This window comes from Exophiala mesophila, assembly GCF_000836275.1.
Source record: "Exophiala mesophila strain CBS 40295 unplaced genomic scaffold supercont1.4, whole genome shotgun sequence".
NCBI lineage: Eukaryota > Fungi > Ascomycota > Eurotiomycetes > Chaetothyriales > Herpotrichiellaceae > Exophiala > Exophiala mesophila.
The window spans coordinates 3502239-3515464 of NW_015622507.1; the positions used below are offsets into that span (position 1 = coordinate 3502239).

Consider the following 13226-nt stretch of genomic DNA (forward strand, 5'->3'; position numbering starts at 1 on the left):
CTACGGGAGGAAGAGCCATCTTTGCCTTTGCTCGAGACCGAGGACTTCCATTTTCCGATACCTTGAGCAAAGTCCAGCAGAGCAACGCCACACCAGTAAACGGACTTGTGGCCGCTGTCTTTGTCCAAATGGTGCTTCACGCCATCTATTTCGGTGCCGTCCAAGGCTTCGAGACTGTCATTGCCGTCGCAACCGAAGGATTTTGTAAGTCTCTCATGTCTGACATTCGGCAAAGTTGGCCCAAACTAACGCAGAAATATTAGATGTGTCGTATGCAATCCCACTGATTGCACGTCTGATGACACTGGCCACCTCAGAGCCCGTGAAGAACATCGGCGGTCCATATAACCTTGGTCGCTTGAGCATTCCCCTCAACATCATTGGTGTTTTGTACCTTATCTTCACCACCATCACGTTCAACTTTCCCATTTTCTCACCAGTCACCAGCGAAAACATGAACTACACCTCAGCAGCTGTAGGAGCAATCCTCCTCATTGCCACTGTGACGTGGTTCACAACGGGCCGGAGACAATACCACGGTCCTCAGAGTGGCGGCGTAATACTGGGTAAAGGCCAAGCTGCGACTGTTACATCACAGAGTGATCGCACTCGTAGCAGCACTGACGCACCTGAAGAGATTCAGGAGAAGGCTGAGCATTAGTGCTAAGCTCCCTTACCTCTGTGTGCTTACTGGAAATTGTATCATCAAGTCTTGGGGATCTTTGCCGTCAAAAATCAAGATCCCTCAAGACTGGGAGAAGAGGGATACCTATGAAGCATTTCGATACTAGGCGTTCTAGCACCAAAGAACTGATGGTCCAATTGATACCCTCTCTCGAAAAGAATGAACTTGAACTTTGTCCTTTTCTTCCCAATACTGGAATCGATGTGACTGAAGTCGAAAGAATGAAAAACAGCCCGAGATCAGTCCAGTCAATCCTATCCAACAAGTTTCTCGAGCATCGTAGACCTGGACGTGGGGTATACCCGGGGCGGCCGCATTATCCGACCGCTAAGTCGGCTGTGCTGATTCAGCTACTTACTTCAATGGTTAAACGACTGGGCCTGTAGGTATGCATGCAAAACATATAACCGGGACATGAGGCTTTTCCATATTACAGTCTTATGTTATCCGATTCACTTACAGCTACAAGGATTGGACGGTAAGAAGTCCTTTATCCAGATACTCGTGTAAAGGACGTGGAAATTATAAGAAGAATACCTGACTCCTGTCGAGTGGAAGTCCTCAGCACAACTCAACAACACCTTCTCAGATTTAATTTCAACACCTACCGAAGAAATACCAGTCATGGCTACCAAACCCCTCGTCTTACTTACCGGCGCCAGCGGCTTCGTCGGCGCACATGTTCTGGAGCAATTACTTCGAACATCATCATATCGAGTGCTAGCTCCCGTCCGATCACTCAACAAAATCCAACACTTCCAAAAACAATACGCAAGTGAAATTTCGAACGGCACCCTCAAATTCACCAGCATTCCCGACTTGTCAGCCGCCCATGCTCTCGACGCAACATTCGAAGAGAATCCAGTCGCCTACACCATCCACGTAGCCTCACCATATTTCACCACCACTGATAACCCAATCGAAGAACTTGTCAAGCCCGCCGTTAATGCGACCCGCAATGTCCTGCTCAGCGCGTTGCAGCACGGTACAAATCTCAAACGACTGACAGTTCTGTCTTCATTTGCCTCGGTTACCGATCTATCCAAAGGTGCTAGACCTGGCTACACATATACGGCGAAAGATTGGGATCCCGTCACCGAGGAACAGGCAGCTCAGAACGGTGTTCTTGGTTATCACGCAAGCAAGACCTTTGCGGAGCGAGAAGCCTGGAAATTGCATGATGTTGGAGCGGATGAATCTCAGCCCAACAAGGCGCCTTTTGACTTGACTACGCTCTGTCCACCGATGATCTGTAAGTGTTACTTCCCCCTGGAGACTCGTTTTCAACATTGATTCAAAGCGCCATTACTGATCATCCTTCTTTCTTACTCATTACTAGATGGACCACCCATTCACTACAGCTCCGAATCACTCCCCAAGGGCGGTATCGCTGGACTTAACACAAGTACAGCCAGATTAATCAATGGAATACTAGGCAAAGATCCGCTGTATGCTCCCAAGGTGGGCAATCCCGGGTTACCGGCCTGGATCGATGTCCGTGACGTTGCAAAAGCGTGCGTTGCATCATTGAGTCTCCCACAAGGGCAAAATGATAGGATTTTACTATTTTCGGGAACCAACTATTACGAGGACGGTTTGAAGGGTTTGCGCGAGAGTGGTGTTCAAGGTCTAGGCGAGCCTGGTGCCGTGGCTGATCCTAAGAATCATTTCTCTCTGGATCAGAGTGGTCAAAAGGAGATTTTGGGAATGGCTACGACTATTCCATTCCAACAGACGGTAGAGGACACTTATAGAGCAGTGAAAGCGTTGGGTTTATTGTGATAGATGTGAGATTGAGTTAGAACCTATAGGTAGGTCTAGGTACTCTAAGTATTCAATTGAGTTCGCGAAACGCAGTCTAGGCCTCCTATATAAGTACCTAGTAAAGTACCTACTAGGTAGGGTTCAGCCTGAGTCTGACCTTGAGTGAAACTGAATCAAAACGACTCGGGAGTTAAACTGATCTCATGAGGTTCGAATGAGATCTAATCTCAATCAAGTGGACTTGACTCAGTTCAGAATTGATTTGAGCACCATGAATCGAGGTTGACTCTTGAAATTATACAAGTACCTTAGGTACTTTACCTAGTAGCTCCTAGGTACTAGATAATGAAACATGGCAGTAAGTTCAAGTTCTTACCTAAGTACCTACCTAGGAGGGAAGGCACTGCACCTGCTTTAAGAAGTAGTAGGTACTTGCCTAAGTAAACCTGCATCAAGATCTGAGTGCAAGTTTCTGATTCCTGGGATCTATGTTGAAATTCTAGGATGGCACATTCCTGAGGACGATTATAAGTAGTAGTACGGCACTACTAATGTACCTACTAATTAGGTAAGTACTCTTAAGAACCTTAGGTACTTACCTCTTTTGAGTGATGACCTGAAGGATGGTATAGGTAAGGAGGTCAAGCAGTTCGAATCAACCAATCTAAGTAGATCAATCATGAAAGTTACTAAGGTAGATTCTACATTACGAAATGAATGAGGGACTAGTAGAGAGGAAGTCTTGAAGGAGGCTTCTCTTTCATGTAAATTCTAAGTACTAGATTACCCAAGTACTTAGGTATTTGCAGTTGCACCTGCCGTTTTCCAATGTCACTCCATCGCTCCTTCCTCAAAACACCTGTAGGTCAGGTAGGCAGGCACGGGCATTAATAGGTGCTCATATTGTAGAAATTGGTGGTATGTATCTGACTTGCACACATCTATTACTACGGCTTCACGAAACCATCACGAATTGTACTAGTTCTATGGGGAATAAGCTGGCCAATCATACCTACTGATTGATGGTTTGCTTTGACCACCAGAATCAAATGACTCAGCCATTTGTCAGAAAATAAATTGGTTTGCTCCTATGTACTTACTAGAGGTAGGTACTAAAGTAGGTAAGTACCTACTTAATGTGGTAGTATACTAAGTACCTTATTGAGTAGGAAAAGAGTAGGTAAGTAGGTTAGGTACTTACTTACTTTGGTTTGTACCTACTTACCTACTTACTTATGTACTCTGTAGTAGATTAGAACTAGGTACTTAGTAGGTACCTAACTTCATAGAAGATAGTACTACTATCAAGCGTACTAGGTATCTACTAGGTACTTACTTACTCCTCTACTTTATTAATACCTAGATCTCGCCAATCGTTCAACCCAGGACATTCAATCCAGTGAGTGCTTGTTCAAGTCTGGCCCTGTCTGAAGCGCACAATAGAAATAGATGGGCCTCAATAAAAGCCCATCGTTATCGTAATCTGAAAAAGTCGAACCCTTGGATCCAAGTGATTAGTAGTATTGTAACATGGACACGGCGTCCGCCACTTTCAGCGCGTTGAGGACTGCACCCCATCGAGCATTCCAACTGCAGGAGCAATCCCTTCAGATGGGCTGTCGTGAGAGAGAATTTTGGCGGGGCTTGACTGGTTGATAGGTCGGAACCCTTCATAGTCGGCCTCAATGACATGATTCACGGCTTCGTAAAAGGATTTCAAGCCGCCAAAGTAGAACCGCAATGCGATCTTCTTGCCCGGAATATTTCGCCCGAAGATCCAGGAAGCTGACTCGTGGAAGAGAGTCCCCGCAGCCATATTCTCGCACCTCTGGCACCATTCCTGTTCCGCCTCTGGGAGTGCTTCTATCAGTCCGACTGAATCATCGCCTTGTGCCTTGCGAACCTCTTCGGCGTGCGTGATCAACCGAGTAGTAAGGTCGACATGAGCCTCAATGGCAGGAGGAAGATTCGTGAACGGGCCTTGAGGTCCGGTGATGAGAAAGAGATTTGGGAAGCTGGGTACGGCAACACCGAGGTAGCTTGTGGGACCGCGGGGCTCCCATTTCTCCTTGAGTGTGAGACCGTCTCGACCACGGATTCGAATACGATTATAACTGCCGTCGATGGCATCGAAGCCCGTGGCAAAGACGATGACATCGAGCTCCACAAGGCCAGCTGTGGTCTCGATACCCTGCGGTCTGATGGACACGATGGGGGTCTCTCGCAAGTGCACAATATCAACATTAGGTCGGTTGAACTGTTCAAAATACCCGGCGTCGCACAGCGGTCGTCTAGCATAGTATTCATGGGGTGATAACTTTCTGGCTTTCTCAGGATCCTTGACAATTTGGGATATTTTCTTGCGGATAAATGCGCAAGCTGCCTCATTACCCTCTCGATCGATAGCTAGGTCGCAGAAGCCACCGAAAAAGAAGCGGAAGCCATTACCTTTATTCCATAGCTCTTCAAAAATAGCATCTCGTTCTTCAGCAGAAGTAACTGACTTGAAAGGCACTGTCGACTCGGTGAAGCCAAAGCCCACAATGGAATTGCGGACTTGGTCGAAGATTTGGTCATAGTTTTCGTTAACCCATTTTCGGTACTCAGGCTCGACTGGTCGATCGCCACTTGGGACACTGTATTGTGGACTTCGCTGAAAGCAAGTAAGCGATTTGACGCGGGAAGCGATATCGGTGATGACTTGAACGCCGGTGGAACCACAGCCAATAACGCCAACTCGTTTACCCGTGAGATCAAGGTCTTCTGGCCAAGCGGCAGTATGGCAGAGTGTGCCTGTAAAAGTGCTCGCGCCGGGAATGTCGGGATAATTTGCTTTGGACAGTAGGCCTAAGGCAGTGATAAGATACCTGACTTTCAGGACTTCTCCTGTGCTCAGGCGAACGTCCCAGTGGTTGGATTGACCATTCCAATCGGCTGAGACCAGTTCAGTATTGAATTGCATATCTTTGCGCAGATCATGCCTCTCGACAACATGTCTGAGATACTCGAGAACTTGAGGACCCTTGACATAGTGCCGAGACCAAGGATAGGTTAATAAATCTTCTTCATCCCATGAGAAACGGTATAAGTAGCTTTCAGTGTCGCTCATTGCCCCTGGATAGCGATTCCAATACCACGTTCCTCCCACATCGCCAGCCATGTCGACTACGCGTGTAGACAAGCCTAACTGACGAAGTCGATAGAGCTGATAGATGCCACTAAAGCCGGCTCCGACGATCAGAGCATCTAGCTGTGTCGCAGCCATGATGGTAGATTCTTGGTCGTTGTCTATGGTGGGCCAATCTTGAATGGGAGTACAATTGCCAGAACTGGGGAAGAGGTCAAGTTAAGATGTCCAAAAGATAAGCATGGTGGATTGAATAGACCCCTCCTCCCTAGAGTTAGAGGGTGGAGGTTAACTCGAGACCAAGGAATTTAATTCCCGTGGAACTCTGATTGCAGATCATTCGACGGAATCGTCACCTTTACCTCTCCAAAAGTGGTAGTTTGTGTCCATAAGACCCCATATGGCCGTCGTTCTCAGATTGTGAGTCATCTTCATCACAATATGATCTGAGATGCAGTCATGCAATAGTCAGACGGCAATGATGATAGCGGTAAACGAGAGAGAGCCCCAAAAAATAGATGGGATGGGGTGGTGAGGTTGAGTGGCAAAGAGGTTATGGGAGCCAAAAAGGACAACCAGAGGCGGGGTGTCGGTTGTCATATGGAGAAGGTCCGGTGCTAAGGGTTGTTCGTTCCTGCCTCACATTTGTGAGGATGACGAACGTCAGACTTCAATACGCTTCTCATGTAAAAGAACCAGACCACTGTCGTATCATGATTAGGTCACTGTCTTGATAGTCTGGTTCTCTTACCAACTCCTATCGCTTCAGAGATGATTTGAATGCATACTACAGTCAGATCTTACTACAGATGGGCCGAGGAAGGGTGATTGATAAGTTTCCCCGCATCAGTCTAAATGGATACGCGACGCGCATGAGGAGGCACGTGGTCCACGCATCCCTTGTTCTGTGCAGGCAGGGTGCTCAATATGAGCCAAGGGCAAACGGCGACGTTAGCATTAGTAATATCTAGGTACGCTCCCATGCGTATGCGTATGCGTATGCGTGGATACCTCAGATCCAATGCTCTCATATTGTACGTAGGCAGGGTCAGCAGGTTATTCATGTCCGAGCACTCGTCAACGGATATTGTTTATCGTTCTTCCGGCTTGCCAAGATCTCAAAATTAGTCACGTGTGTAATATGTGACCCATGCACCTTCTCACTTTGTCATTGCCAAAACTTGTTCCATTCCACACACGCGTCACGTTCTCTCGAGTTGAACCCACGTACCAACTCCTCCCAAGATGTTTTCGACAACACTGATTTCGAGCTGGTGCTGCTCCTCGCTTGTTGGTGGTGACGATGCTGTGGTTGCTGGTTGCTTTTGCTGTCACTTGAATGAACCCCAGACGCAGCACACAAACCTGCCTCTTCTCGATAGGTTCTTCTATCCGGCCACACGTATCCGTCCACTAGATGATTGACTTGATAAAAGCTTCATGATTTGGCGCCAGTCAGAGGCTCTGAATCCTTACAACGCTAAGGAAGGTGCAAATTAAACCTCAAGGTAAGTTGCACCTGCACTCTGATTCCATCACCGGATACATGATGTTTGGGTGCAAGTGCCACCTGTCAAGACACTGGAACTCACCTTCCGCAACTTCCCACGGTCAATGCTTCTGCCAGACATGTGAATCCTATCTTCAACATCATCAGCCCTAGTTTCTTCTTTTGTGTGTTGTTGACGCCGGCCCAAACTGTGGTGTTTCTGCGATCCTCCATCGATATTTTGTGTATACATTGACATCTCACCCACTCCCTCCCCGAGCTTGACGCTTCTCCTCTCTCCAGACGTCTCGTCTCGTAATAGGCAAATAGGCGCAGACATCTCGACAACCTGGCTGCCCTCGCTGCGCACCCTTTGCGCTTCAACGTCCATCATGTCTCATCTCCCCGGTCACCATTCTTCCTCAGATCACGATCATTACTCCCATGCCGTCGAGGGAGATCGTACCCAGGCGGGACATGAGCACACAAGCCTCTATCATGAGATCCATGAAACAGTCCGCCGCCTCCTCCAGCATCTCGTCTTCGTTTCTCTTCTCTCCCTGAGACTTTACATGCTGCCTCTGCTCTACATCTCCCACAAACTCGCCGTCTCAGATGACCCTTGGTATCTCGCCACCTGGAGCACCATGCTGCGACCCGGCCGGAGTCTTGCGGATTGCGACCAGTGCAAGGGCGGGCCCGGCGGCCTCTCGCTCATGGAGTTATGGTTCAACATGAGAGAAAATGTTCGGACCCCGTTACGCATCTTCAAAACTTTGTACGCTCTTGGTAGAGCAATTGGAGAAGATCCAAATACGATCCATCCTACTCCTCAGCCACTACTGAGCCTAGGTCCAGACAGTGCCATTGATGTCGAAAGTCTACATGACGAGTCTGTCAAGCCTTGCGCAACTGAGTCCACCGAAACCATTGATGCTCCAGCCAGTGCCTCCGAGATCTACCATGCTGCGTTGCTTAATGGAGATACCTTAGATGATATCCTCGCTGCCTTTGGAGATCGTCCTCCCAGTCTACCCCAGTCTACAGACCTGACCGAAGCCCAAGGAAGCCCGCAGTCCGCCCGAAACAACGATGACTGCCTAACAGGTCCTTTTAGAAGACGGAGCTATCGAAGGTCCATCACTCACATCACCCCTGAGCGCAACACTGACAACGAGGTCCGCACACCGGCCACTACCATCAAGGACACTGAGCGTCATGTAACCTTGAGCGCTAAATCACCTGTGGAGAAGCCAGCTCCTGAGTGGCCATGCGAGGAAAACAAGCCCCCCGCGGTCTCATGCGTACCAAGCGGCCACCCGCAAGAAGAAGCATGCGGACATCCCATCAAGCACTGTCCGACCTTTGAGCGGAGACACCATCTTTATTCAAATGGATCAAAACGGCCTCTCAGCGTTGACAGACATCCCTTGGGATACCTCCAAGATCGAGGCATGATGTCCACTCCAGCTCTCGCCTCAACTTCCCCAACGAAACGGGCGAGATTACAGCGCCGCGTCAAGGTCTTCAACGATGCCGACAAAGCATAGCAAGCATGAGCCGCTTCCTCCACCCCCCAACTACACCCACAACAAACCCCTCGATTTTGTTCTTCGAAAGATACCCTGTACAGCACCTGGTTTGGATGACGGAGCCTTGTGGACCCACCTATGATAATGTTATTGGAGCCGGGATTCAGGAATGGGCGTGTTGCCAGATGGCAAAAATTGACCATGGAGTTTTGCTTTTCCTTTTGGGCTTGACTTGTAATAATGGGATCCCAATACTGTACTTGTATCTCTAGCTTCAAACAATACATACCTAATCATGACCCTCTAGCTCTGCTTTCGTGGGGGGACCAATCAGCCACATGTAGTTTTTATCAGGTTCTAAGTACAAGAGAAGATTGCAGATAGGTCTCGTCCCCTGGTCATAGGATCTGAACCCCCCCCCACATGTGTGATCGATCAGCCCTCGCTCAGCTTCACTTCAGCCGTATTATATCTGCCACCCTGGATAGGAATGCGTTTTACAATGTCATCAAGACACTGCAAATCTTCCTCGACGAGCTCCACCATCTTACAGTTCTCTGCTACCCACTCTGGCCTTTCCGCGCCGGGAATAGGAATGATGATGCCATTTCCATTCCTCCCACTCTGCGCTCGTACCCAACCAATCGCGAGCTGGGGAACAGTACATCCCTTCTTTAATGCCAGCTTCTGGACCTCTTGGGTCAACTGACGATTAGCCTGCAAGGCTGCACCTTGAAATCGGGGATAATTCTTGAGATGCGGCGGCAAATCTTGCTCGTTCTCCGCCAAATTGGCCGTCAAACCACCCCGACTTAGCGGTGCATATGCAATAATTACAATTCCTAGTTCTGCACATGTGCTGACGACACCATTAAAGAGAATATCCGGTGACCACAGCGAGAGTTCGACTTCGACTTGAGCGATATATTGCACTTTCGCGGCCCGTCGAATAGTATCGGCCTTGACCTCACTGAGCCCGATACCTTTGATTTTCCCCTCTTTAACGAGTTCGCCGAGAACCCGCATTGTCTCTTCGATCGGAGTTTCGGGGTCGACTCGAGCACACTCGAAAATATCAAGAGTCTTGGTCCCTGCGAGAATCCGGTTACATTCGTCGACGGATCGTCGAACGCCTTTCTCCGTGCCCTCGAATTTCAACGTTCCTGGAAATCGCGCTCCCTTGATCGCTAAGGTCACTTGAGAAGCCCTCTCTGGGTATTTACTGAAATAGTCGCGGAGAAGATGTAAGCTGTTGTAATCGGGTGTTCCGTAGAATTCCCCTCCGTTCCAGTAATTAGCCCCATTTTCGAGGGCTGCGTCCATGGCGGCAAATGCTTCCTCTTGTGTTAATGTTCCGTTCGGTCTCGTGAGGCCCATGAGTCCAAAGCCTACAGGGCCAATCTGCCGATGAAGTATGGTCGCCATCTCTGAAAAGCATAAGTGTCTCCGAATCTGGGTCACAGTTCCACGTCGAACTGTTGTTATAGGTCGAACGGGTGGCATCTTGATCCATAGCGACTGGTCTTATTTATTGCGAGGATATGAGAGGTTCAAGCGAGGCCATACAATTGATTTGGTACCAATCAAATCATAGTCGGGGCAGTGTCGGAATTCCTGCACTACATGCGTAGATCCCATAGAGTGGTCGTGAGCATGACGCTGACTCATCTCTACCTCCTCCTCGAAGCGACCGTTCCTTCTTATCCCCGACCGCTCGGACTCAGCCCAAGTCGGTGTCTAAGAAGTGCGTTGTGGCTGTATTGACCCGTGCGGTTGCATCCTCGTTTCGATGTTAATTGGTCTCGCCTGCCGCTGCTGTATCTGATATTATCCACGTGACTCTGATGTTAGAGATGATGGAGAAATTCTCCTCCAATATGAACAGTGCAGCATATCGGTCAGATAACTTTCAACACGGGAATAATACTTTGAGATGGAAGAACAGAAGTACAAAGAACGGGAGTGTGGTATAGAGCGGAAAATAAGAAGCGAGATGCTAGCGCGGACCTGATTGGCGGACAATAACGTCTCTCCAAAAGCGGCGATGGTCGTTAATTACGGGTGGGCACCGCGATCAAAGCGCGCCATCGATAATCGAGGCATGGCTTTCCCCAGGCGCGACTTTGTCTAGCCTTTATCACCACTGAGGATCCTGTACATGGGTGGAATTGTTACGTATTTTTCAAACCCTGACTCTTTGGTGCAGCGCCTTTGTGACTAGAGGACTGCGGAAAAACTCGACTCGACCATCCAGAGTTGAGCCCTGCTCTCTAGACCTGGTCTCTCTGCTGCATTCCTTCTCGATCTCAACCTTCATCGCCTTCCGCCACCGACCATAATCCTCCTTCAAGTCGAAAATCCCCTGGTCGACGGGTTCGCATCTCCAGGATGTCAGTATTCGTCCCTCGCAGCATCCTCTGAGTTCATCTAACATGTCTTAGGGAAACTTTCGAAAACATCTATCTCGATCTCTCCAAGCAGTCCGGTCGATGCAGACTGGCCGAGAGCGGTCTTGGATGGAAACCAAGTGGCGGCAGCGACCCCTTCACACTCGACAACAACCAGATCGCTGCAGCACAATGGAGCAGAGCGTCAAAAGGCTACGAGCTAAAAATCATCACACGAGACCCATCCGTCATTCAGCTCGATGGTTTCGAACAAGAAGATTTCGATCGCGCTGCAAAAGCCTTCAAGATCTGGTATGGGATCAATCTCGAAAACAAGGAACATGCTCTCAGAGGCTGGAACTGGGGCAAGGCAGAATTTGGAAGGGCGGAGCTCGCATTCAATGTGCAGAACAGGCCTGCGTTCGAGATACCCTATTCCGAGATTGCAAACACGAATCTGGCAGGCAAGAATGAGATCGCTGTCGAATTCAATCTAGGAAACGAACCAGCTCAAAATGGGGCCAATGGCCACGCTGCAGGGGCCACCAAAAACCGCGGACGCAAGGCTGCCGCTGCTCGCGATGAACTGGTCGAAATGCGCTTCTACATCCCTGGCACGGTGTCCAAGAAAGAGGTCAACGGCGACGAAGATGCAAGTGGCGCCGAGGATGAAGAGGTTGACGAGCAAAATGCGGCGAATCTGTTTTACGAGACTTTGATGGACAAGGCCGAGATTGGAGAAGTTGCTGGCGCCACTTTTGCCACTTTTCAAGATATCTTGCATCTTACCCCCAGGTACGTGTCATACGTTGTGAATTTGTGCTATTTACTGACTTGGCTACAGAGGTCGTTTCGACATCGATATGTACGAGAATTCATTTCGGTTACGAGGAAAGACGTATGACTACAAGATTCAGTATCAATCGATCAAAAAGTTCTTCATCCTGCCCAAAAACGACGAAGTACACACCCTCATCACTCTAGGTCTCGACCCTCCTCTGCGGCAAGGACAAACCAGATATCCCTTTATCGTCATGCAATTGAAGCTCGACGAGGAGGTCAACCTGGATCTCAACATGACCGAAGAACTGCTGGAGACCAAGTACAAGGACAAACTCGATTCCCACTACGAAGCACCTATCCACCATGTCATTGCCAAGGTGTTCAAGGGTCTTTCAGGGAAGAAGATTATTATGCCCTCAAAGGATTTCGTGAGCCACCACAATATGAATGGAGTTAAGTGCTCGATCAAGGCCAACGAGGGTCTGCTCTTCTGCTTGGACAAAAGCTTCATGTTTGTGCCCAAGCCGGCTACATATGTGCAGATCGAGTCGATTGCAAGCATCACAATGTCCCGGGTTGGAGGTGCTCTGGCCGCTAGCAGAACCTTTGACATCACCATCACCCTCAAGAATGGGCAAGGAGAGCATCAATTCAGCAATATCAATCGTGAGGAGCAACAGCCATTGGAGGCATTCTTCCAGGTAAGGAAAAGCCTCTTTTGTATACTCTGGCGAATTTGCACTGACATCGACCTATAGGCCAAGGGGATCCGCTTTAAGAACGAGATGCTGGATGATTCATCGACGTTGCTCAAAGCAGCGCTTAACGACCAAGACCTTGCTTCATCCGACGATGATGATGCGGGCGCCAACCGCGGCTCAGCAGATGAAGATGACGAGTCCCCTGACGAAGATTTCCAGGCCGACTCTGACAGTGATGTAGCCGAAGAATATGACTCAGCTCACGAAAGCAGCGGCAGTGACGCCAGTGATGCGGAAATGCCAGATGCAGACGACGATGCAGACGATGATGACGCTGCTCCCAGCGATGACGATCGGCCGAAGAAAAAGATTAAAAAATGAAGAATCAGACAATGAATGTACCACACTACGAGATTGGGCAGTATTCGGAGTTCATATCCCTTCCACATCGTATGCACTCTTGATGGACAGTCCATCATGGGTTGGTGCTGATATTGCATTTACGCTACGCTTCAGCCTCATATCGAGCCCTCGCTGATATTTTCATGGCTCTGCTAAATGTACTGTGATGGGGCCATAGAGTGACCTAATTGTGTCACAAAAAAGGAGGCCCAAGCCTTCAGGTCTGGTGCTCTGAAGCGCCGTGGTTGGACATGGGATGGAATCAATCCTGGTGGTTATGTACGCAGGTAGTTAATACTCAGCCGTAACCATTCTACGGCTCCATTGACTGACTTACTGCGTAATCTTGGCAGTTT

At 48.9% G+C, this 13226-nt stretch overlaps 4 protein-coding genes across 4 annotated transcripts; 3 read left to right on the forward strand and 1 right to left on the reverse strand.

Annotated features, from left to right (window-relative positions):
* Window positions 1-1078: 1078 nt before the first annotated feature.
* PV10_06355 (uncharacterized protein) lies at window positions 1079-2541 on the forward strand. The gene is made up of 2 exons (XM_016371145.1): window positions 1079-1937; window positions 2025-2541. The coding sequence occupies exons 1-2, from the start codon at window positions 1310-1312 to the stop codon at window positions 2465-2467; spliced, it is 1071 nt and encodes a 356-aa protein (XP_016223438.1). The 5' UTR covers window positions 1079-1309; the 3' UTR covers window positions 2468-2541.
* Window positions 2542-4001: 1460 nt separating this feature from the next.
* Window positions 4002-5714, reverse strand: PV10_06356 (uncharacterized protein; the record flags this gene model as incomplete). Its single annotated transcript, XM_016371146.1, has 1 exon — window positions 4002-5714. The coding sequence occupies one exon, from the start codon at window positions 5712-5714 to the stop codon at window positions 4002-4004; it is 1713 nt and encodes a 570-aa protein (XP_016223439.1).
* Window positions 5715-7322: 1608 nt separating this feature from the next.
* On the forward strand, window positions 7323-8802 carry PV10_06357 (uncharacterized protein). The gene has a single exon (XM_016371147.1). The coding sequence runs from the start codon at window positions 7458-7460 to the stop codon at window positions 8613-8615; it is 1158 nt and encodes a 385-aa protein (XP_016223440.1). The 5' UTR covers window positions 7323-7457; the 3' UTR covers window positions 8616-8802.
* Window positions 8803-10735: 1933 nt separating this feature from the next.
* On the forward strand, window positions 10736-13167 carry PV10_06358 (FACT complex subunit pob3). Its single transcript, XM_016371148.1, has 4 exons — window positions 10736-10987; window positions 11039-11779; window positions 11829-12468; window positions 12526-13167. Coding segments are annotated over exons 1-4 (1707 nt in total). The 5' UTR covers window positions 10736-10985; the 3' UTR covers window positions 12850-13167.
* Window positions 13168-13226: the final 59 nt, after the last annotated feature.